The sequence below is a fragment of the Ambystoma mexicanum genome, chromosome 9, assembly GCF_040938575.1.
Source record: "Ambystoma mexicanum isolate Mex_15411 chromosome 9, UKY_AmexF1_1, whole genome shotgun sequence".
Classification (NCBI taxonomy): Eukaryota; Metazoa; Chordata; class Amphibia; order Caudata; family Ambystomatidae; genus Ambystoma; species Ambystoma mexicanum.
Window position 1 is genome coordinate 366,612,381 of NC_090931.1, and position 22,484 is coordinate 366,634,864.

General features: G+C 46.4%; 1 protein-coding gene across 13 annotated transcripts in view; it reads right to left on the minus strand.

The window, feature by feature from the left end:
• The window catches only part of ELN (elastin), a 187,185-nt gene that overhangs the window by 49,916 nt on the left and 114,785 nt on the right, over positions 1–22,484 (minus strand). For 10 of the 13 annotated variants that reach the window (XM_069614818.1, XM_069614808.1, XM_069614810.1 and 7 more), the window contains 10 exons: positions 19,839–19,880; positions 19,189–19,257; positions 16,821–16,874; positions 14,706–14,891; positions 13,997–14,044; positions 8,573–8,674; positions 6,679–6,711; positions 5,731–5,778; positions 4,873–4,911; positions 1,011–1,043 (listed from right to left, as the gene is read on the minus strand). In XM_069614818.1, the coding sequence (XP_069470919.1) occupies positions 1,011–1,043; positions 4,873–4,911; positions 5,731–5,778; positions 6,679–6,711; positions 8,573–8,674; positions 13,997–14,044; positions 14,706–14,891; positions 16,821–16,874; positions 19,189–19,257; positions 19,839–19,880 (654 nt within the window). The remainder of the gene's footprint in view (positions 1–1,010; positions 1,044–4,872; positions 4,912–5,730; positions 5,779–6,678; positions 6,712–8,572; positions 8,675–13,996; positions 14,045–14,705; positions 14,892–16,820; positions 16,875–19,188; positions 19,258–19,838; positions 19,881–22,484) is intronic. The other 3 variants (XM_069614817.1, XM_069614816.1, XM_069614812.1) reach the window with 1 other exon arrangement.

The window sequence follows — 22,484 nt, forward strand, 5'->3', positions numbered from 1 at the left end:
AGGGTGAATTGGTCTTCGCTGAATATAACTAATATCATCAAAGCTGAGCGCTTGATCCTCTCTTTCTCTTGCCTTCTCAACGCTCGCTCCGGGACCTAGTTTGATCATGAGGTTGCAGGTGTGATATCCATCTTCATATCTTTACCCATCACTTCAGCACAAGTACTGAAGAGCTTCCTGTGAGTAAACACCCGGGTGACCTTTCGGCTGACAAACTGAAAATCTCAAAACCTAAAGAGGCAACTTTCCTTTCCCTCTGGATCAGTTACTCTGACCTCTGTAGTCTTGATAAACTTTCCTCACTGCCGCCTGCACTCCAAATCTCTTTACTCTTCTCACTACTTCAATCCCGCCATACAAACACTTTCTCTGCAATTAACACTAATGAAACTAACAATACCCGTGTCATTGCAAATCTTACTTAGTCTCTCAAGCCACTAATACATTTAAATAGCCCGAATAATTGATGACAACTCTGGTGTATGTCATATACCCCTCACATGTCCATTGATTATGCCTTCCTAATCACAAGGGTCTTTGATGACACCTACAAGACCCTCCAATCTGCAACCACAGCGGGAAAGTTATATTTCATGTTAAAGTAGATATTCCCCCATACTCCATCCTCTTCCACTCCAAGGTATCCTTGGGCTCCAATGTTCACCTCTACCTCATTAGCAATGCTACCCATGTCTATCCATTTTGCCTCTCACTGTCTCAAAATAAATGCCTTCAACAACGCCTTCCCTCTCTGCACCTGATATACCCGGCACCCCAACCCGCTGGTGCGTCTGACAGGCATGGTCTTCTAAACCATTTCCTCAGCGTGTAAGATCTGAACGGGCAAGGCTTTCAGGCCATCTGCCCCGGTCCTGAATGGTAATTTATATGTGGCCTTCTGTGAGCCTGACGTGTCCTTTTAAGAATGTTATATTCAACTACAGTTAAATCCATGTTTACTAGGCACTTTATAGATCATGAAAGAATAACAAATATCTACAGAAACTCACCACCTGGCAATCCTCCAGCCCCAGTTCCGTAACCTGTGAACAAGTAAAGATTCCCATAAGACCACATACAGGATTCCCGGGAACAGTGTCCATACACATCCCACCGCCAGCCAGCCCGCCTGCTCCATCTCCATCCTCAGGGCACTGCTGCCATACCCCACATACCGGACTCCCAGGAACAGTGTCCATACACATCCCACCACCAGCCAGCCCGCCTGCTCCATCTCCATCCTCGGGGCACTGCTGCCATAACCCACATACAGGATTCCCAGGAACAGTGTCCATACACATCCCAGCACCAAGCAGCCCGCCTGCTCCATCTCCATCCTCAGGGCACTGCTGCCATACCCCACATACAGGATTCCCAGCAACAGTGTCCATACACATCCCACCGCCAGCCAGCCCGCCTGCTCCATCTCCATCCTCAGGGCACTGCTGCCATACCCCACATTCAGGATTCCCAGGAACAGTGTCCATACACATCCCACCACCAGCCAGCCCGCCTGCTCCATCTCCATCCTCAGGGCACTGCTGCCATACCCCACATACAGGATTCCCAGGAACAGTGTCCATACACATCCCACCGCCAGCCAGCCCGCCTGCTCCATCTCCATCCTCAGGGCGCTGCTGCCATACCCCACATACAGGATTCCCGGGAACAGTGCCCATACACATCCCACCGCCTGCCCGCCCCTATGCTCCATCTCCATCCTCAGGGCGCTGCTGCCATACCCCACATATAGGATTCCCGGGAACAGTGTCCATACACATCCCACCGCCATCCAGCCCGCCTGCTCCCATACCCCACATACAAGATTCCCGGGAACAGTGTCCATACACATCCCACCACCAGCCAGCCCGCCTGCTCCATCTCCATCCTCAGGGCACTGCTGCCATACCCCACATACAGGATTCCCGGGAACAGTGTCCATACACATCCCACCGCCATCCAGCCCGCCTGCTCCCATACCCCACATACAGGATTCCCGGGAACAGTGTCCATACACATCCCACTGCCAGCCAGCCCGCCTGCTCCATCTCCATCCTCAGGGCACTGCTGCCATACCCCACATACAGGATTCCCAGGAACAGTGTCCATACACATCCCACCACCAGCCCGCCTGCTCCATCTCCATGCTCAGGGTGCTGCTGCCATACCCCACATACAGGATTGCCAGGAACAGTGTCCATACACATCCCACCGCCAGGCAGCCCGCCTGCTCCATCTCCATTCTCAGGGCACTGCTGCCATACCCCACATACAGGATTCCCGGGAACAGTGTCCATACACATCCCACCACCAGCCAGCCTGCTCCATCTCTATCCTCAGGGCACTGCTGCCATACCCCACATACAGGATTCTACATGTTCATGCATGGACGGCACTCTTTCATTATCTCTGGCAGTCAATGCTCTCATCGACACCCTTCCCACCCACAGCAACACCCTTCTGCAGTGAGCAGAGGCATTTCTAGGGGGGGCTGAGGGGTCTATAACCACAGATCTTTTGGTTGTAGCCCCGATAGAAGCTTAGGGGCCACAACCAAAAGGCTAGCTGGCCCCGACTCTGGGCAGTCCCGACATTAGTGTAGCCCCGGATCTTTTCGAGACCTAGCAACACCCCTGGCAGCGAGTGCTCCGTAATCATTCCTCGCAGCTTTTACTCCTCCTCCATTGCCCTACGCAGGGCTCCTACTGTTAACTTCCACAGCGAGTGTCCTATCGGATTCACCACAGGCAGTTTTGGTACCATTTCCCACAAAACCAGTGTTTTTTTTGTTTTTTCACATGTACTCCACGTACAGTGTTCCCAATCTACCCACCATAGTGAGTTCCCTTTACTCTAAATGCCATAGCCAATCTGCCTACTCTGTCGACATCTGCAGTGATCCTTCTCACTCCAACCTAGCCTATGCTCCAGCTCTAACAACCAAAGCCAGTCTTGCTACACTAGGCACACTAGCCAGTTCCCCTTCTCTAGTCCCTAAAGGCAGCACGGCTAATGCATCTGGATGTAGCCAGGTGGCGCACTTTATAGCCCGCAGCAAGCCAAAGCACAGAGTCAATCAGAACCCAGTGGCTGGAAAACCCTCTAACCCCAAAGTCAGCTTGCTGTACGCTCAATAGTTTCCTTCGTCCCCTTTGGTTCTCTATTTCCTTTTGATAACATTTCCTGATTTGAGAATCACCAGCTTTACCCTTGCCTAGCCAACGATTTCCCAAAGGTTCCGTGACCGGACTGTGTACGAGCCGGGGCATAAGGAAGGTCCTGGTTGCGTGCCTCCAGAGGATGCATTGCAGAGATGGACAGGATGTATAGGGCATATGCATTCCTCTGAATATGTGTGGTTGGCTTTCAAACTGCTGGCACATCACAGCTGCCCCATGGACAGTACAGTTCTCAGCGATAACCTTACGGAGCCATTTCAGAATGAAGGTCCTTCCTATTTGAGATTCTAGTAACTATGAGATACCGTTTTCCATACATTTTCGCTAGACTGGCGTCACTTATCCCCCTTACAATATTTTCAAATCTATCGAGGTAAAATATGAAAGATGCTATAATTCTTTTATAACATGCTTAATACCAGAGACCAGTCTCCAAATGCGAGACCGGGACTAGAACCTCTCTTACTATCAGTCGTCTTGCTTCCATGACGAACACGCTGCCCCTGAGCTATCCTCCCGGCCTGATGGTGGAATATAAAGCACCATTGATAAGGTGCCTACAGATCTACAAGGTGCCACATGGGGAGCTTTGTAGACTGTGGTCAGAACCCATGCTCACTTGTTTCAGAATATCCGACCACTCACAGACAAGTATGTTTGTTGAAAGCATATATTACTTTCGCTTCAGCGATAATACACCTTAAATAACTTCCTGCAGCAAGGCTTTTAACTTTAAAGAGGTGACGAATCATAAACTATAGTCAGGTCTCAAGGAGATCGACCACAACACTCAAAAGAGTGACCCACCTTTTCTAGATTATGCTTTCCAGCCAGAGATCCAAAACAGACTCCCCAGCCAATATTCCTACAATATCTTCTGAAGCCAGCAGTCATATGTGGTCCCATATCGTGCCCGCCCATTTTCCCATTCATGACCCTGCAGGAAGTGACATCACATGACACTTGACCCTGATAACATTAAGGGAAGTGATATCCCACACGCCTTGATACAGATCAAAGGATAGGTTGTGGTTAAATGTATATTAAAATAAACGTAAAACTGAGAATATACCTTTAGCATCATCTCTCATAAAAGAAAAGAAAAAACAGGCATGGGAGTTGCAGGATGGGGCATTGTAGTTAAGAAGTCAATTCCTACTTACCTACAAACTACTTGCCTCAGATTGCTTGGCGGTGACCTTTAGTTCCATAATGACGCCTACTTAAGGGGGCAGGTCAACAAAATCACCCTTATCACAGCTTGTGTGCTTGCTAGTATGCAAGGGTACACTAATGTTCCTCAGGAGATTAGCATAGGAACCAACGTTTGCATTGCAGTCATGTGTGCACCATTAATTAATATCCATGAGTGATGGTGGCCACTCACCTACTCCATGTTTCCAGAACTCTTACACTACTAACCATATCCTATGCTCCTACAGCCCAGCCCCTCGTAGCTGCCATTTGACAAGGCATTCTCCCATTGAAATTCTGATAAGTATATTTACACACACCCCGACAATCAGCCCTCCTACAACCTCAACATAGTGAGAACATCTACACAACAAAGTAGGATCCTACACTATCGCACATCAGGTGTGCACTGGTCACTTCTTGCCTTATGTGTTGTATTAATGTGGCCCCTTACTTTTAGTTAGTGTTGGATGCCATGCAACTGTCACTATATGCTCACCTCCTGGAAGGCTTCCAGCACCAACTCCAGCTCCGTAACCTGAGAACAGTCAAGAGGTCACCATTAGTACAGCCCAAAATACAAACTCCGCTAGCAGGCTCAACCTCAGACCCGCAACAGCCAGCACTCCACCCATACCTGCATCGGCAGACCCATGCCACCAACTCCATGTCCACACTCTTGTCACATTACCCTGTGTCCATCACTCGTACACCATATCCATAGTCTCAGACTACCTCTGCATGTTCCATGTAATAATGTCCCCGTAAAAATGTCTCCTGACAAAAAAGTTTTTGAGGAGACATTATTACACTGAACATGCGGGGCACACCCCTGAGACCCACGATTTTTTTTTTTTTACAAGGGGAGCAGGTGACATCCCCGCAACTCGTCCCCATACATTATGTCACCATATATAATGTTGCCAATGTCCTAAAACCCTCTGCATAAAGCAATCTTAAATAACTCCTACATTTAGCACTCTTGTAACACCCTCTACCGCTCTTGCACTGTCCACACATCCAGCATTGTCCAACAATCCCTCATAAAGAATTGTCCTGCCATCCTCACATCGGGCGCTCGTACCATCACAGCATATATCCCTTTTACACCAGCGCCATAATGAGCATGTTTAAGCATCCCTAGATGTGGCCAACTAAAACATGCACTCTTTCATTAGCCCCTCCCCTCATCCTGTATTAGGCATTCAGTTCAAAAACGTTCAGTTTACAAGGAATTGTGAGCAATCCTAGACCTTCACAACAACGCACATAGACTGCATTCATTGTCAAAGCTCTCCCACATCATCCCACATAGCTGAGCTGGCATTAGTGGATCCAGTGTGGAGTGACTCTGTACCTGGTTTGGGTGGCTTTCCTCCGGCTCCAATACCCCCTGGATATTGACCTGAAAGAAAGGAAATTGACAGAGAGACAAGGTCTTCACTTTTACTTTTTTGATAATGCTTGCCCTTCCTTAGTTCTTATATGCCACCCTGTAGCTCTGCACCCTAAAAGTCAAAGAGCTATAAATACAGAAGAGGGACCCTTGTGGATGCACCTCAAAACACTGCCCACTCTAGTTTAACAGAACATGTGATGACAAAGATTTTAGAACACAATTAATATTATAGTGAGTTTAAAAATCACAAGTCAAAAATGCTTCTAGCACGTAAATATAGAGTAGAATAGGTAATTTCATTTAACAAGCCACCCATGTCAGAGCGCCACTTAGTACCTATAGCTGGATGTTCGTCTCTAGTTCAAAACCACAGAACAATGCATTGTGGCTATGCAAATTAAATGCAATGCTCGTGTGTTGGCTACAAAGCAAAACTACAAGGACTTTATTTAGTTGGCATACCCACGTTGCTATGGAGCAATAATACAGGCAAACCTACGTTTAAGCAAAAGGCTGAGTAGGCATGGGAGATCTCTCTGTTCATTTGGCATGACCAGAACCACATATGACAGAAGGGAAGCCTAAACTTTCAAGGGAAGTAAGTGAGGTGTTGTGGCTCTAAAAGTGGATTTCATTCATATGCGGTCAATCTGCATAGCAGTTTCTAACTCCATGGTCCCTTTGTGAACACCCATGTGTAGGGGACTGTGCACCAGGCATAGACATAGACCTAGATGGTAAACACAGCAAGTGCGTGCGCTGCCACCACCAGATCATGTTGGCATGGATGGGGCTCAGGAAACAGGGACAGGTGTAATCAGTCAAATGTTTACAATTGTTCTAAGTCTGTGATTGCATTCTTGCTCGCGAGAGAGGTATGAGATTAACAAAAAAAGTGCCACAAACCTCCTGCTGGTAGTCCACCCACGCCAAATCCAGCTACGAGGAAAGGATTTAAAAAGGCATTAGTTACAACTGAGTAAATGCATGATGTCCATCAATAAGGCGAGGGTTGCACTGTTCTCATACATTCTTCCTGGCATATATGAGTGCTATAGTAAGTAGCAGGTGTGAGGAATCTGGATGAATTGCTGAAATGCAGGGTCAATCCTTGAGACTGGAATCCTTCCACCCAAAGACGAGGAGTGTTTCTATTAAGGAGTCGAATCTGGCAATATGGGGATTTCCAGCTATGCGTAAATCTCTACGTAGTCAAACCTCTCCAGATGTTTTACATACAATGCCAATGGGTGTGATCTGTCCCTCTTGTGCATCCTACTGATCATTCCATCTCTCTGCAACCCCTGTGGGTCTCTCTCCACACGTTTGGTATATTTTTCCAGATATAAACAAGCATGTACATCATTCCCTTTTCTAAGCGTCCCTTGCATCTGCATATGTATGCAAAACATTCAGAAGGAAAGATAGCATTCTGATTGAGTAATGTGTTGCAGGTTACAAGCTCTCTCCATGGGATCTCCAAAAATGGTGACCAGCCTTGACCTGCTAAAGGACATCTTTGGATGCAAATGATGTACACATTAAATAACATTTTAAACCTGGTTCCCTTTGCATATGTAAGATGTCACCCAGAAAATGCATCGTTTTTCAGGCACCCCACAACCCCCTTTATCATCTCAGATAGTTTTGTTTTGTGAGTATGATGAGGAAGTAGGGGTCAACCCATTACTGCTCAGACCATCACTACGAAGCCCAAAATATCGATTTTTTTAAAGCCGGCTTTTATCGCATATATATGTGGGGGATGGGTTAAGGTAATAATAAATGTGTGGGAGGGGGTTTAGGGGGTCTCCCCCAAAAATATATGTGGTGAAATGTGTTCAAAGAAAAAATAAATTCGACATTTTAGGGCTATACATAGATCCGAAGTAGGGTGTCTCGACCCCTCAGTGAAGTGCAGTTCTCCACAAAAGATGCATTGATCCAGCCAACATCTGTATTTTTGACACTGAAACCAACATTGCAGTTGTGCCGCACAATATTCTTAGACAGGCACACAGCTGTGGCGCGAGTGTTAAGTATAAAGGGAATGTTTGATTTAGACAGAAATGCCAGTCAGAGAGCACAGTGAATTAATAATTCTAGCTGTATACAGGCCATCATTTTGAATAAACAGCTGTGCTAGCCCAGCTTGGAGACTGCAATTTTCTTTTTCTTTCTTCTTTCTTTCCCATGTTGTATTTGGCTCAAACTAATATCCGTTTCAATAACAATTGGCAGAACATGGATTCATTCCACTAGGTTTTTCACATTGCACATCTGTGTAAAGTAAACCTTCCGCTTGCATAGGGCACACAGCCAACATACTAGGGATTCTCATTCCCATTATTTAAGAATAATTGAATCCCTAATTAACCTTTCAATGAAACAGTTTGGTTATTTGACATTATGATTAAAAGCAAAATCCCATGTTCGCTGTCACACTCGAAGTACACGTATTGTGGTAGTCAATGTGTACATTAATGCTGGACTACATATTCATCTAGGATGCATGGAGTTTGCCATCAGCTGCCCTGTATAGCTGTTCTGCCGGTTCCCCCAAAATGTGTAGGTTATCCTATTCCCCTGGATGACCTGAGCATCCCTGCGAACCCAACTTCTCTGCTTCACAAACATTCTGAATATTTCGGGACTCTGGGCCTGTGGAGTTGTAGACAGGGGATTCAGTCTTACTTGACCAAACTGAATGGTGTTTGATACTTGGTTCAGTGGCAGAGAGCCAAGACTTTGGTGATGTACCACATAGTACTGACCTAATAACAATGCAGGGTCTACTTACGTTGTTGAACACCTCCAACACCTGGTACACGCCCAACGCCGCCAGCTCCTCCAGCACCTGGAACTCCTCCAACACCTGGAACTCCTCCAACACCTGGTACACCTTTAAATAAAATAAAGTAATGTTATCAGGTGAGTACATACTCCACATCATGTACTGAACTCAGCTCAGATCACAAAATTGAATAAGTCTGATGGTGGCAATAAGTAAGTTTACTCTAGGGATGGGGGTCCCAGGGGAGAGAGAGTGGAAGATTACTCTAGGAATTGACAAAACTGAGGAACATGTGACTTTAGAGATGACTTCCTGAGGGATAGTCTGCGGAAGGTGACTCTGGGGATGGAATCGGAGAACATGCAGGTGGTGACTCTAATTGTTTTTTTTTTTTATAACACAGTAAAGACATGGGATTCAAACCTGTGTTGCTTTGTGTTGTCTTGCTTCCAAGACGAGCGCGTTGCCTCTGAGCTATACTACCCTCTATTGATGGGGAACTGGAATGACAGTATGTGCAAGGGGGACCTAGGGTTGGGAAACTGATGGAGAGAATGCAGAAGGTGACTCAGTGGATGGGAGCCTGAGGGAGAAAAAGCATAACGTGGCTCTATGGGTGGGAGCCTGAAGAAGAATTTGGAGAAGCCAACTATAGGTATTGGTGAGGGAGAGTAAGAAAGGTGAGTTTAGGGATGGAAACTTGAGGCAGAGTTTGGAGAAGATGACACAGGAATGGGAGACTGGTAGAGAGACTGCAGGAGGTGACCCTATGCATAGGATCCGGGAGCAGAGTGTGAAAGTGATAGTAGGGATCTATGCCTGAGAGAGAGTGTGTGGAAAGTGACTCTAGGGATGATAATCTGAGGGAGGGTACACATAATGTGACTCCAGTGATCTGGATCTTGTGGGAGAGTATGTCTATAGGTACCCTAGGGATGAGAGCCAGAAGGAGTGTGAAAGGTGACCTGAAAGGTGGAAGCCTGAGGGAGAGTAGGCAGAAGGTGACTCTAGGGCTTGGTGAGGGAGAGTAGGAAAGGTGGCTCTGCGGATAGGAACCTGAGGGGGAGTTTGAAGAAGGTGGTCAAAGGAATGGGGGCCTGAGGCAGAGAATGCAGAAGGTACCTCTATGGATGGGACCTTGTAGGAGAATTTTGAAAGGCGCTCTAGGGGTGAGCGTCTGAAGGAGAGCATGCAAAAGGTGAGTCAAGGTATGTAACCCTGGAGGAGATTCTGAAAGGTAACTTTACAGATTGTAGCCTGATGGAAGTGTATTCAGAAGGTGGATTGTTGGGGGAGAGTAAGAAAAGTGACTCTTGGGATGGGATCCTGAGAAAGAGTTGAAGAAGGTTGCCATAGGAATGCTGGGCTGATGGATAGAATTCAGAAGTCGATTCTAGGGCTGGGACCCTGAGGGAGAGTATGCAGAATGTAGCCTTGGGGATGTGAGTCCGAGTCAGAGTGTGAAAGTGACTCTAAGGGTGAGAGCCAGAGGGACAATATGTAGAAGGTGACTCTAGATATGTGATCCTGAAGGACAGCATGAAGAAGGTAATTCCAGGGATGGGCGCCCAAGTGATAGTGTTCCAAAAGTGACTCTTGGCATGGTAGCTTGACAGAGAGTACGTAGAATGTGACACTAGGCACCGGAGCCTTAGAAATAGGATCCAGAAGGTGACTCTAGGCATGGTAGCCTGCCAGAGAGTATGCAAAATGTGACACTAGGCACGGGTGCCTCAGGGACAGTATTCAGAAGGTGACTCCAGGCATGGTAGATGGATAGAGAGCAGGCAGAATGCGACACTAGGCACAGGAGGCTTAGAGATAGGATCCAGAAGGTGACTCTAGACATGGTAGACAGATTGAGAGTATGCAAAATGTGACACTAGGCCTGTGAGCCTTGGGGACAGTATTCAGAAGGTGACTCCAGGCATGGTAGCCTGACGGAGACTATGCAGAATGTGGCACTAAGCCTGGGAGCCTTGGGGACAGTATTCAGAAGGTGATTCCAGGCATGGTGGCCTGACAGGGAGTATGCAGAATGTAACACTAGAACTGGGAGCCTTAGGGACAGTATAGAGAAGGTGACTCCAGGCATGGTGGCCTGACGAGGAGTATGCAGAATGTAACACTAGGCCTGGGAGCCTTAGGGACAGTATTGAGAAGGTGACTCCAGGAATGGTGGCCTGACGGGAAGTATGCAGAAGGTAACACGAGGCCTTGGACTCCAGGTACGGTAACCTGGCAGAGGGTATGCAGAATGGTGAACCAGAGGAAGGGGATGTTGCAGTGTAACCTTGTAAAGAATGAGCCGGTTAGATGAAATACTGGGTGTGAAGCGGGAGCTTGGGAATCTGATGGAGAGAATGCTCAGGGTAATTCTAGGGAAAGGTAGCCTATGGAAGAGAATGCCAACAGTGACTATTAATTCCCCAGGGAGAATAGAATGGATACAAAATGTTCACAAGTGCTCTCAATGTATTTTAGTCACTGGTCTAAAGCCTATATCACCACTCTATGACTGATAACAGCTGGATACTGGAATGCTAGTAATAGAATTAAGGCTCAGTGAGAGCTACTGATCACCTGCTTTGTTAGGGTCAGGAGGATAGCTCAGGGGCAATGCGCTCGCCTTGGAAGCAAGACGCAGGTTCGATCCCCTGGTCTGCGCTTAGAAACCTCTGGGTATTTAGCTCGTTATATATAACCAATTACAATTTCCAGTGTCACCCTCAACTTTATAGGCAATTTCTAAATTATTGACTTGAATGCAATAAAGTGCAGAGCCATGCACGACCTCAGTCATGTTCAGTTGTGTTCTGAAACTTGGAACGGTCCACACGTCTTTCTGATTAGGAGTGCGTGCAGGTGTGTTATTAGTACATGTACACACCTAGACATGTTTGATACCTCTAATTTCTGATATGACATTGAGGTGTGCCCTGGATATTTGTACTTTTGCTTTATGCACTCAGCTGTCTTTCACACATGGAGCCTGGATGGCGGTGGGTAGTGCTCCCAAAGGGTCTCAACCCCTACTCTCTTCCACTTCACCAAACCTTTTTCTTCTTCTTAGGTAAGAGCATCACCAGTAAAATGTGCAGCGCTTTGGTGTAAAGCGCTATATAAACTTAATAAATGCAAATACAAATACCAGTATGATTTTGGAAGATCCCCCTCCACCCCCATTTTAAAACTTGTGATACCCCTCCATGCAAGGGTTTAAGCCAATACTAATACAAGCTCACTGCTATCCTGGAACCGCCCCGGCCACACTGTCCTAGAGCCCTGGAAGCCAGGCAACAAGGCCCAAGGACTTCAACCGTGCACCGACGGTCCAGGGTGTCTCTTCTTGGTTACCTGAAAAAGGAGTACAAGTCCTCACCTCCAAAACCCAATGTCGCCCCCCTACTTCCAAGCTTCGAAGGCGAATCGATTTAGTGGCATATTCGGGTTATGTTGGAAACTGTACTGGATTTCCCAAGAATGATCCACAATGGGATTTTTGTAAAATGATTATTTTTAGAGCCCTTGCATACCAGTATTGGACTGCAGTTGCGTCTGAGAAATGCCCCCTCTTTGACCGGTAGGTACTTTGCACATGTGTAAATTATTCTAGATGCCTGTCAGTCTATTTGGGCTCCTGCACACTGGCAGATGCTCCACTCTGCTTATAAACCTAAATGATAAAGCTTTGCATCAGGTGGCAACTCTTGTACTTTTAATACCAGCTTCACAACTGCCTCTGCCTAGTGCTGGGAAGCCTAACAAGACTATGGGCCTCATTCCGACGCTGACAGCACAGAAAAAAAGTGCTGGTATTTCCATCTACCAGCAATTTTCTGGTGCAGTAGAGTACAAGTTTACCAGTGGCGATTTACTGATCTATCTCCAGCCAAGAGCTGGTGGTAAATCAGGCCCCCACCGGCAAAAAATCAGGCGGTTTAACTGGCACCTCGGCAATTACCGGCAAACCCCTCCAAGTCCTCTGGGACTCCATGGAATGGTGAAGGACCGCTGTTACTGGCACCTGAAATGTCCCCTAACTCTGTGATATTGGGCACCTGTAACGGTAGGTGTGTTTGCCGGTATTCTGGTGGATTTACCGCCAGGATACTGGCAAACTCGGGATGTCTTCCTATGTCCCTGCAAGTGCGCGTGGGATGTTACCGGATGAATGCATCACACCCAGCAGGTCTGTCGACCTCGAGGTGCACAATGCTTCTGGGTTTATGCATTCTTCCTAGTCTTGATCAGAACCGTAGCCAGGATTGTCTAACAAGTAGGGCCTTAAACTAATGTAGTTGGGCCCAATCCAGTGACATTAACAGCTGCAAATGCCCGCACAGCGCTGCTGAGTGGGCATTTTCAGATTTTGGGTGGGCCTTGCCCGCTCAGGCCGTACCCTGTCTACGCCTCTGGTCTTGATCCTCTCTCAGTTGTCCCTAGTCACACTGTCGAGCACCTACAAGTGTCAAAACTCAATCGTCACATCAACAATATTCATAGCTAAAGGGCTGCGTCTTTAGCCTTTGTTTCCTCAGGTCTTCTTCGTCACACGTTCCCAACCAGAACGTTCAGGGAAGGATGCTGTGAACTGCTAAATTCTCTCCTATATCCACCCGCCTCTAAAAATCGGTGGTCTTATTACCTGAATGAATTAACTACAGAAATCTCCCACACGACATTCAAAAAACATCAGCGCTGGTCATTGGGCCGGCTCTCGGAGGATCCGAAATCCGGCACCAGATATGTAGCTGGATCTCGGAATTCGGCAAGAGTCAGACGCCTAAGGCCAAGCCTTTGGCACTGGTGTGTAATGAACAATGCTCACTACATGTGTGTAATGCGCAATCCTCGCTACATGTCCAACTGAATCAGTTGTATATGTAGCAAGCGTTGTGCATTACACACCAGTGCCAAAGCCGGCGTTTTTTTTTCTTTTTCATTTTTTTTTTTTAAAGTATTCCAGAACCAAATTCACAGAAGCTTTTTATAATGTCAAAACCCCCGTGGGAAACGCTCTGTGAATTAGGCCCAAAGATTAATTTGTTCGGATGTCCACTACCAGCCCCGCCCCCTCTAGACCACGCCCCCTCAGCACCAACCCCCCCCTAAACTCCTCCCCCACTGCGGCCCTTGTTGGATCCCGCACCACATTTTTCCCATTTCCACCACTGACCAACATGGTGGGTCAACCTACAGATACCCAGTGAAGGAATCCGCAGGGAATGCACTCAGACATGCAACATTGACCCATGCACCAATCCTTCCACCACAGACTGCAGGAGGGAACTGGCTGATACAGAGCCCTCCCCTCTCCCCACATTGACCCATCAGGAGTCATTGCCTCACATTGACCTGTGATCTTGCTACTGACAATGGTCGTGCCCTCGTTCATGTCACACACATGTGTTCTTCTTTTTAACATACCATACTTGGGTGGTTTGGCTCCTGGTTGTGCTCCAACTTGAGGAATTCCTAGAATACAAAAAGGGGCTTTCAGGAAAGCTGTAGGGATTAACAAAGGTTAGGCAAGAGGCTATCCACGGGCCCTGTGCTAGAAGGCGGCAGCGCCAGCCTTATTCTTGAATTCTGTCTCTGAGCAATAATCTCATCTCTTCTCATACACTTTCTTCCATTAGAGACTGGCATGCTTCTTACTTGCATCTTTCACTGGCGATTGGGTGCCACAGCGATATAGATTGATTCAAAAGACACACATTTGTCCTTGCTGTGAAGGGGAAGGCACTGGTTAAGATAATTGTGAAGTGGGTCAGTTTTAGGAGACGACATGCTGAATCCCTCGTAACTGTTGACTTTAAGAATGCCCTTGAAGGATTTTAATTGTTTTTAAGTTCTGCGTCCTCCGGAGAAAATGTGAACAACACTCTGAGCCCGACCCACATTGATGGCAAGAGGCTGTGCTCATTAATTGACAATGTATTCTATCTACCATATATTATATCCAGGACTTTCTTTTATTGAATAGGGCATAAGGCAAAAAAGGATTTGGACATGGCGTTAAGAGTTGGGGAAAATCACACCGAAAGTATATATCACAGTTTTGAAGCGAGAATCCAATTTTCTCTTAATCTTGAGTGCACTCAGGGATAAAAAACAGGATTGGCAGCTACTTTACCTGCACCTGGCACACCTCCGGCACCAGGCACGCCTCCAGCTCCTGGCACACCACCAACTCCTGGCACACCACCAGCCCCAGGCACGCCACCAGCACCAGGTACACCTCCAACCCCTGGATATAATCCTGGAACGCCACCAGCCCCTGGTACACCACCGGCACCGGGTACGCCTCCAGCACCAGCTCCTGAATAGAGAGGTAACAGTTAAAAAATAATGTTACATATGCAGTTATCATACATGTTCAATTCTTTCCAAAACGAGGGCAATACAATATCAGCCAAGTCCAAAGTAGACTATTGGCATCTCTGAATATTCATTCTCAGCAATTATGACTATTGTAGATGTCAAGTCATGCAGAGATGTCAGACCAGGATCATGTGGCAGCATAGACTCTGCAGTAGCATCACAACATGAAAGATCAGCAAAGCCTCCAATCCCTTCTGATGAGTCAGGCCAAGACGACAGAGCAATGTAGACTCCAATAGCATTCCAGGACCAGACCCACGGAGACTCGTTGCACTACTTAAATACATGTGCTATCGGATAGAGCACAATTGAATCGAAAAGCCACTAAATTAGATAGAAAATTGATCAGCCAATGAAGAGTCTGACCATCCAAGAAATGTGACCTCCCCGTGATAGACCTTGGTCGACTCCTGCCTACTCCAAAATATCAGCCCGAGGAAGAATATCACATAGACATAGAACGCCACCAGAATATCCACCAAAGATGATATGTCCTTGTGGTCTCAGAAAAATTGACTGAGTTCATGCCGCACAAACTACTCTCACCCATGTGTTCAAATTCATTACATAACATTACCCTCAAACCCAATCATCTACCCCCGGGTTTCATCCTTCTCAATGGCTGTGGCACCTTCTATACTGTAAAAGACTCCAGAGGGTGATTCTCTAGGTCCACATCTTACCATGTTGGCTGATCTCTTTCTGTGCGCGGTTATTCCTCTAGTTCTGAGCGCACCTAACGGCTAATGCCGTCCGAAAACTTTATCCTCTAGACCTCCAAGGATTACCCCTGTTCAAAACCTAACTCCCATATAAAATATTGGTATCTAGTCCTACCTTTGTGAGGATGACATCCATATTTTGTTGTCTCCCTCACAGACACACTTATAGCCTACATGATGAATGGACTGTCCTCCCACATCAGATAATGGATGGCCGTGCCCTTCCCTGCAAAGGGCTCAACTTCACCAATACAAGATTATCCAGTTCCCTTCATCCAACTTTCATTCTCCAAGCCATTCCTACCCAACTCCATTCTTCTGCCCAACTCTAGCTTCAACCTAGGAGTCTATTTGGGCCGTGAAATTTGTGGTATCCTGCAAAGAATTATGGGAGCAGCAGCAGGAAAGGCCAGACTCTGCAGGATACAAAAGTGTTGATGCCTAATTTTGGCTCATACCATTAAACTGACTTCCTTGTGTATATATTTTATCGCCAATCTTTTGCTCTTTGCATTCCTTCTTTTAATGTCTCCCTGCTTATTGCATTGTTTGGATTGGAAGCCCTTCTTTCCCTGGCTTTCTCTTGATTCTTCTCCCTCACCCTTTACTCCCCCTTTCCACCCATTATTTGTTTCTTCCACTAATGATATCGCTACTTCTAGGCTTTTATCCTGGTTTATTTTAATTTTGCATGCACATTTTCTTTTCCTTAGGCTAATCTACTCCTTACAATAACCCTTTTGCTCTTCCTCTCACCCCAGCCTCTTTTATTTTGTTTATTTTCATTTGAGCTTTTAGCTATGGTTGTCTTTTTGGCATATTGTGCTTCACACATATTGACTTTGGGTAAAAAGTACTTTTCAAAGTTTGGAGTGCAAATAATTAGGCATTTCATATTAGACAAAATGACTGAAAAGGCTAGCTCAGACTCCAATCACCACAACAACTACAGCCTCCAATCACCACAAAGAAGAGTAGAATCAAGCGAGGCGTCCTCTAATGCATTCGTCGGCAGAGTCTTCGCTCACTGTAAGGAACCCCTACTTTCAATGGAAGCCAGTTATTTTGCCCATCAAGAGAGGAACAAGGAGTTAGTGAAGAATGGAGGTAGCCATAGCATTCCGAGGTGGGGGTCAAAGACTCACCATATTTTGCTGCTTTATATGCTGCCTTCAACGCTGCGGCCTGAGCGCCAACACCTGGAGGAGATAGAGGAGATGTGGTGACCGAGAGTGGGCAATAGAGAAGGACAGTGCACTGGGCATGCTGCTACCTGTAGGCATGTGGACTGCAAAACTCAACAGAATCATCCCCGACGGTGGTCAACATTATACCAAACTCAGATTTATTTCATTGTTTTTTTATAATGCGCCTATTGCCATACCTGAGTTCAGTTTCTAAGCTTGAATCCGGTATTCGAACCTCTGTTGCTCTGAACAGATCCGCAATTCAAACCTCTGTTGCTCTGCATGGTCTTGCTTTCAAGACCAGCATGTTGCCTGTGTGCTATCCTCTGTTCACAGGATGCTGTCCTCTGTACATTCACAGATACATTGTACACAGGCATAAAGGACTCATACTGCCTATTGAGTAAACTGTTTCTTACTTGCACACATATATATGTTTGAACACATATCAAAATCTATCAGAAAGCCTAATATTTGTACTGTAAAGCTAGTGCAATGTATTTCCTCGGTGCTATGTTTATTTATTGCCGGTCATTTTTTTCGATGGGTTTTTTGCTGATTTGTTTTTCCGAATAACAAATTGAATTTTTCTTTTTCTTTTGGGGTATTCCACCCCAACCCTACCTCCTAATAATTTAACACTATTCCCCTCCTGTACACAAGTGTTTCTAGGCTTGATATGTGGCAAATGAATCTACCTGCGGTCCACGCCTGTGGCTAAAAAGCATCTGGGTTACTGTTGGAATGAGGGTCCCCTCCCCAGGCGTATGGCCTCACCTGCTTAGATCATTAGCATTGACACTGCTCTTTCCCTCACAATCCTCCATAGAAGGGCCTGGTTGCAAGGAAGCCCCTAATTACAAATCCCCCTCGTCAGCTTGCAGAGAGGAAAGGATTGAGTAGCTGCAGCAGCAGTGGTCTCTCTGATGACTTCGACAAGTTTTTGTTTTAGTTGAGGGAAGAAATACTTCAATGCTAGACCTTCGTGAGGTATGTGTGAGGGAGCCTGTTTTGCCGGTAGGCTATATTTAAATTTTGTTCCCTGTAATGGCAAGTGTTTTATTCTTCTTGAAATCTTCCTGGCTAGATAATTTCTGCTTGTGCTGCCTTCTGCCATTGTGTCACATCTGCCAGCTTGAGGACTGCTGAAGCCATGTTCAGAATATGGGTGCAAGCGTCATAGCAAAGAAAGTGTTCCAGTTGTGGCACCGGCGCAATGCGATGGCATGACTCACAGGCCAATGGGCGTATAGGTGTGAGTGTGCCAGTGCATCTCTGCAACCCTGCCCAGAAGGACACGCAGTGACTGCTTCTTAACGGGAGCCATGCTCTCATTCTGTGCTTCACTCCTGAAGTAGTTGTACTCCCTGCACACTGCTTCAACCCACCCTTATTCCATCTGCTCCGTATGTCATCTCCTGTGGTCTCCAGGTGTCTTGGGCTCCAGAACATACCTCCCCACCTTATTCACGTTCACCGCGGAACGCAAACAAGATCCATTGAGGCCTTTTGTTTCCCCGAATGGATGCTGATGACTCATGGCAGCTTTTATTGGGATACAGGGAACTTACCAAGAACGCTAGACCATGAATGGATGTTTGCTTGTGAAACAATCCGTATTTATATCTCCATACTCGAGTAGCTCCAGACCCTGTGTTCACGGAGAGGAACCAGTCTTGGAATATTGTCATTAATCGTTTGCTTTGATTAAAGTAAATAAATCTCAACATTATTGGTTAGCATAGCAGGAAGATGGTGTCTGACTGCAGTTTAATCCACTGAGGATGGTTGGTGTGCTTTTTAAGTGGCAGTCCCCTTCAAATGTCCCATGAATAAGTCATAGGTGCTCAGATCAAAGGATGGTTGGAACTTGAGCTGCTTTCCTGGCTAGGGGATTTAGTAGGCCCCTGTGCCAACACACTCCTAAATATCGAGCAGACGTGCCATGAAATGGATGCAGACCTTGAGGTGAATTTGGTATCTTCCATGCAGGACAGCAGTATCTGCCAAGGCTGTAATTGCTCCCTCCATTAAGTACTAAGGGGTCAGAGGAATGCCTGAGCTCCCAGGTGCTAAGGAGCAAGTCAAGGCATGCATAAAGCATGTCCAGCATGTCCTATCTAGTAGGCCTTTAAACTCCACAAAGAGAATACCCCCTCAAGTGCTGATCAATGTTCCCTTATTAAAGGAACGATAACAAGTCACACAGACTTTCAATTAGAACCATGTACTCGACGGATAAGGCCCATGAAAAAAATACTTTTTGAAGGGAAAGAATACTCCAGCAAGTGAAATCAGACAATGAAAATAAAGAGAAGGATCCTACCTGTCCCAGTGGGATATCCTGCCTTCCCACCGGCTCCCGCTCCACCACCGATTCCACCAGGACCGTACCCTGAAACCACCAGAATAAATCTGCTCTTAGTGGACACAAAGTGTGAATGCATCCTCAGACAAGGTCACAACCTCACCACATAGTGCTCCTGGAGTGCAGCTTCCTTTGTGGCTGCAACATAATCCAGACTTGGCTTTCTCAGTAGACCCATTTCCCTAATTTAAACTTCTCCCTGTGAATAGTGCATCCTGTCCCCCAAATCCATGAATTCCTGGTTGCGGCTCCTTTCTTTCCACTCTTGACTGCTCGCCTTTACCCCTTCTCTAGGGATGCTTGCAAATAAGATCCATGCCCAGGAACCACTGTATATCCATGTCGAAAGAATGACCACCCAACATGTAACACAATACTATCGAGAATTGCTGACTCTGGCTGCGCTGGAGACCCCTACAATGACTATTTTTCACTGTTGCGATTTTTTGACAGTTTTTTAAGTTGAATATACAGTGGTGAAAACAGAAAGGACTACATGTCACTAGCTGGCAAAATGAATTCCCAAAAGGCAACACGTAGGGTAGCTTAGAGGCGAATGGAGGAGCTTTCTGCAGATCTACACGTGAAGATGGCACATGCATACATACCATAAGGCATCTTGCCAGTGCTGTATGGGAGTCCATAGCCACCTGCCAGGAAAGCAAACAATAATCAGAAAGGCTGCACATGTTAATATCAATCCTCCCCTGTTCTGTTTCCGATCCATGAGGATACATGCGCTACACAGCACGGAAACACCTGCCGAATGGCTGATCTTCACGGCTCACACCCAATATATACCCCATATTCTCAGAAGTCACACCAACTGGACACCACTCACCCCCAGCATATGTATGTAATCACAACCATACGTATTCGCCCCGGCAACCACCCCCAATAATCTGTACTGATTGACATAATTGTGCAGATATCATTCCTACATCACTACTGAAACCCTATTTTCGATTACTAATCCCTTGTTACTACTGCACCTATACACTATGTATTTATGTTTCAGTATTAACACTGGCCATCCATCGGCCATCATGCTGGAACATGCCCAGCAGTATCCCCACTGTCTGCTGATTATACTCGCCATCCACCATTCAATTGAAGCCACCTGCATCCAGTGCTCGTGATTAGCAATCTGTGATATAAACGCTACTCGTCCCCAGAGTCAATACATTACCAGGACCATCAACGTCAATCCAAAGTATCCAGTCTTCAATCCCATCATCCACTGTCCATTCACCACAGTCCTCATCCTCACCATCCACTGTCCATTCACCACAGTCCGCATCCTCACCATCCACTGTCCATTCACCACAGTCCGCATCCTCACCATCCACTGTTCATTCACCACAGTCCTTCTTATCCTCACCATCCACTGTCCATTCACCACAGTCCTTCTAATCCTCACGATCCACTGTTCACCCATGTAATGTACTCCTCATCCTCGTCATCTTCAGTTAATTTAATCCAACTGTTGCTCAGGCGCACCACCTTCTATTGCTCATCACCCCTGTCTTCTCTGCATTCTTACCATCTACTATAACTCACCAGCACTAGCTACTGTTCCTGCCGATCACCTAATGCTAACCCATATTATCTACTGAGCAACCCTACCATCTACTGTCCATTGCCACCATCTAGTACTCTCCTGCCATATCTACTGTTCATGCCTGCCATTCACTGCGAGTGAACAGCTTGCAAGTGCAACACAGAAAGTCTATTGTTCCATCACATTGCACACTGTTCGCCCCCCCTATCTATTTCACATCCCTGCCTTCCAGTACTAAGCTCCACTATTCAACAATTACTGCACAAAACGGCACTCGTGCCTATGACTGACTGCTCATCCCCACTCATTCTGCTACTCATTATCGCAGTGCACTACTAATATTCTTCACTGTTCCTGCTTACCATAGGTTGTGTATCCCCCAGTTGACCTCTTATTCCAGCTATTTATTAGACTTCTCTATAGTCCACAATTTCTTGACAGATATGTCTCATCCTTGAAGGGACACTAATATATCCAAATACGCTTAGATGGTCCCCACTACTGTTAACCCAGCCTGTATACCAAACACCCCTACTGTCCATCATTAGTTCCTGCATTCTCGCCCACCCTTCGCTGTTTATTGTCCTGTGTCCACTGCTGATTCCCGTGCACCCACCATCGAAGAAACCCAACCATATCCATGCTTCTTATTCTCACTACTTACAAAACAATCGTCAACAGTCATCGAACCCCACCCACCAGCATTTCCAGTGTATATCCCCACTGTATACTTCTCATCCTACATTGCTCACTGCTCAGATTACAACCATTGACCCTTCATCAGCTGCCCACTCCTATCGCCCATTGCTCGCTCCCCATCAATTACTCCTCATAGAACCATGCATAGCTCATTCCCACCATCCCATGCTCATCCCACCTGTCACTGCTCATCATCACACTATACCTTACATCCTTCCCTTCAACCACGCATTCCTTGTGTCTATTACTTATCTTCATAGGCCAATTTCCACCAGCCACTCCTCAGCCCCTTCAATTATCATTGATCTCAGCTATCCACCCATCCTTTCTCTGTTCAGGTATCCCACTCATGCTCATAGGACTCTGCCCCTTACACCTGCTATTCAAAAGTAATTCACGAGGTCCTACACATCTAGTGCTTATTAATGCAACTCAATAATCTTCCACACTGTTTGGTTTTCGTCTAAACTCTATGCTGCCTGTCCAGGCAACTTCTCATTTGTACTCATCTCTTACTGTGCAGGCTTTCCCCCAGCAGCAATTATTCTTATATGCTATATACCATTCATCCAAATAGACCAATGTTCTTCCACAATGTTTATTGGCCACTATCCATCAGTTATCAACTCTGTAGACCATGGGAACTCGCTTTGTGGACCACCAGATGTTTTGAACTACAACTCCCATGATGTTTCACCAAAGTCTATGCTGGGATTGGTAGACCGAAACATTTCAGGACTCCAAATTGTGCACTCATACTCGAGATTGATAAATCAGTCTACAGAACCCCACTGCTCAATTCCACCGTTCTTGTCAACATCCACAGTTCATTTATGTCATGCATCACCCACAAACCACCTACTCATTCAACCTTGTGACCTCTACTTCACCTAGATCATCCACTCTCCATCCACTGCATAAACGTATTGTTCCATCTCAGGAACACCCACCTCCAATGTCCATAGCACATATCTACACTGCATTAGCCCACGCC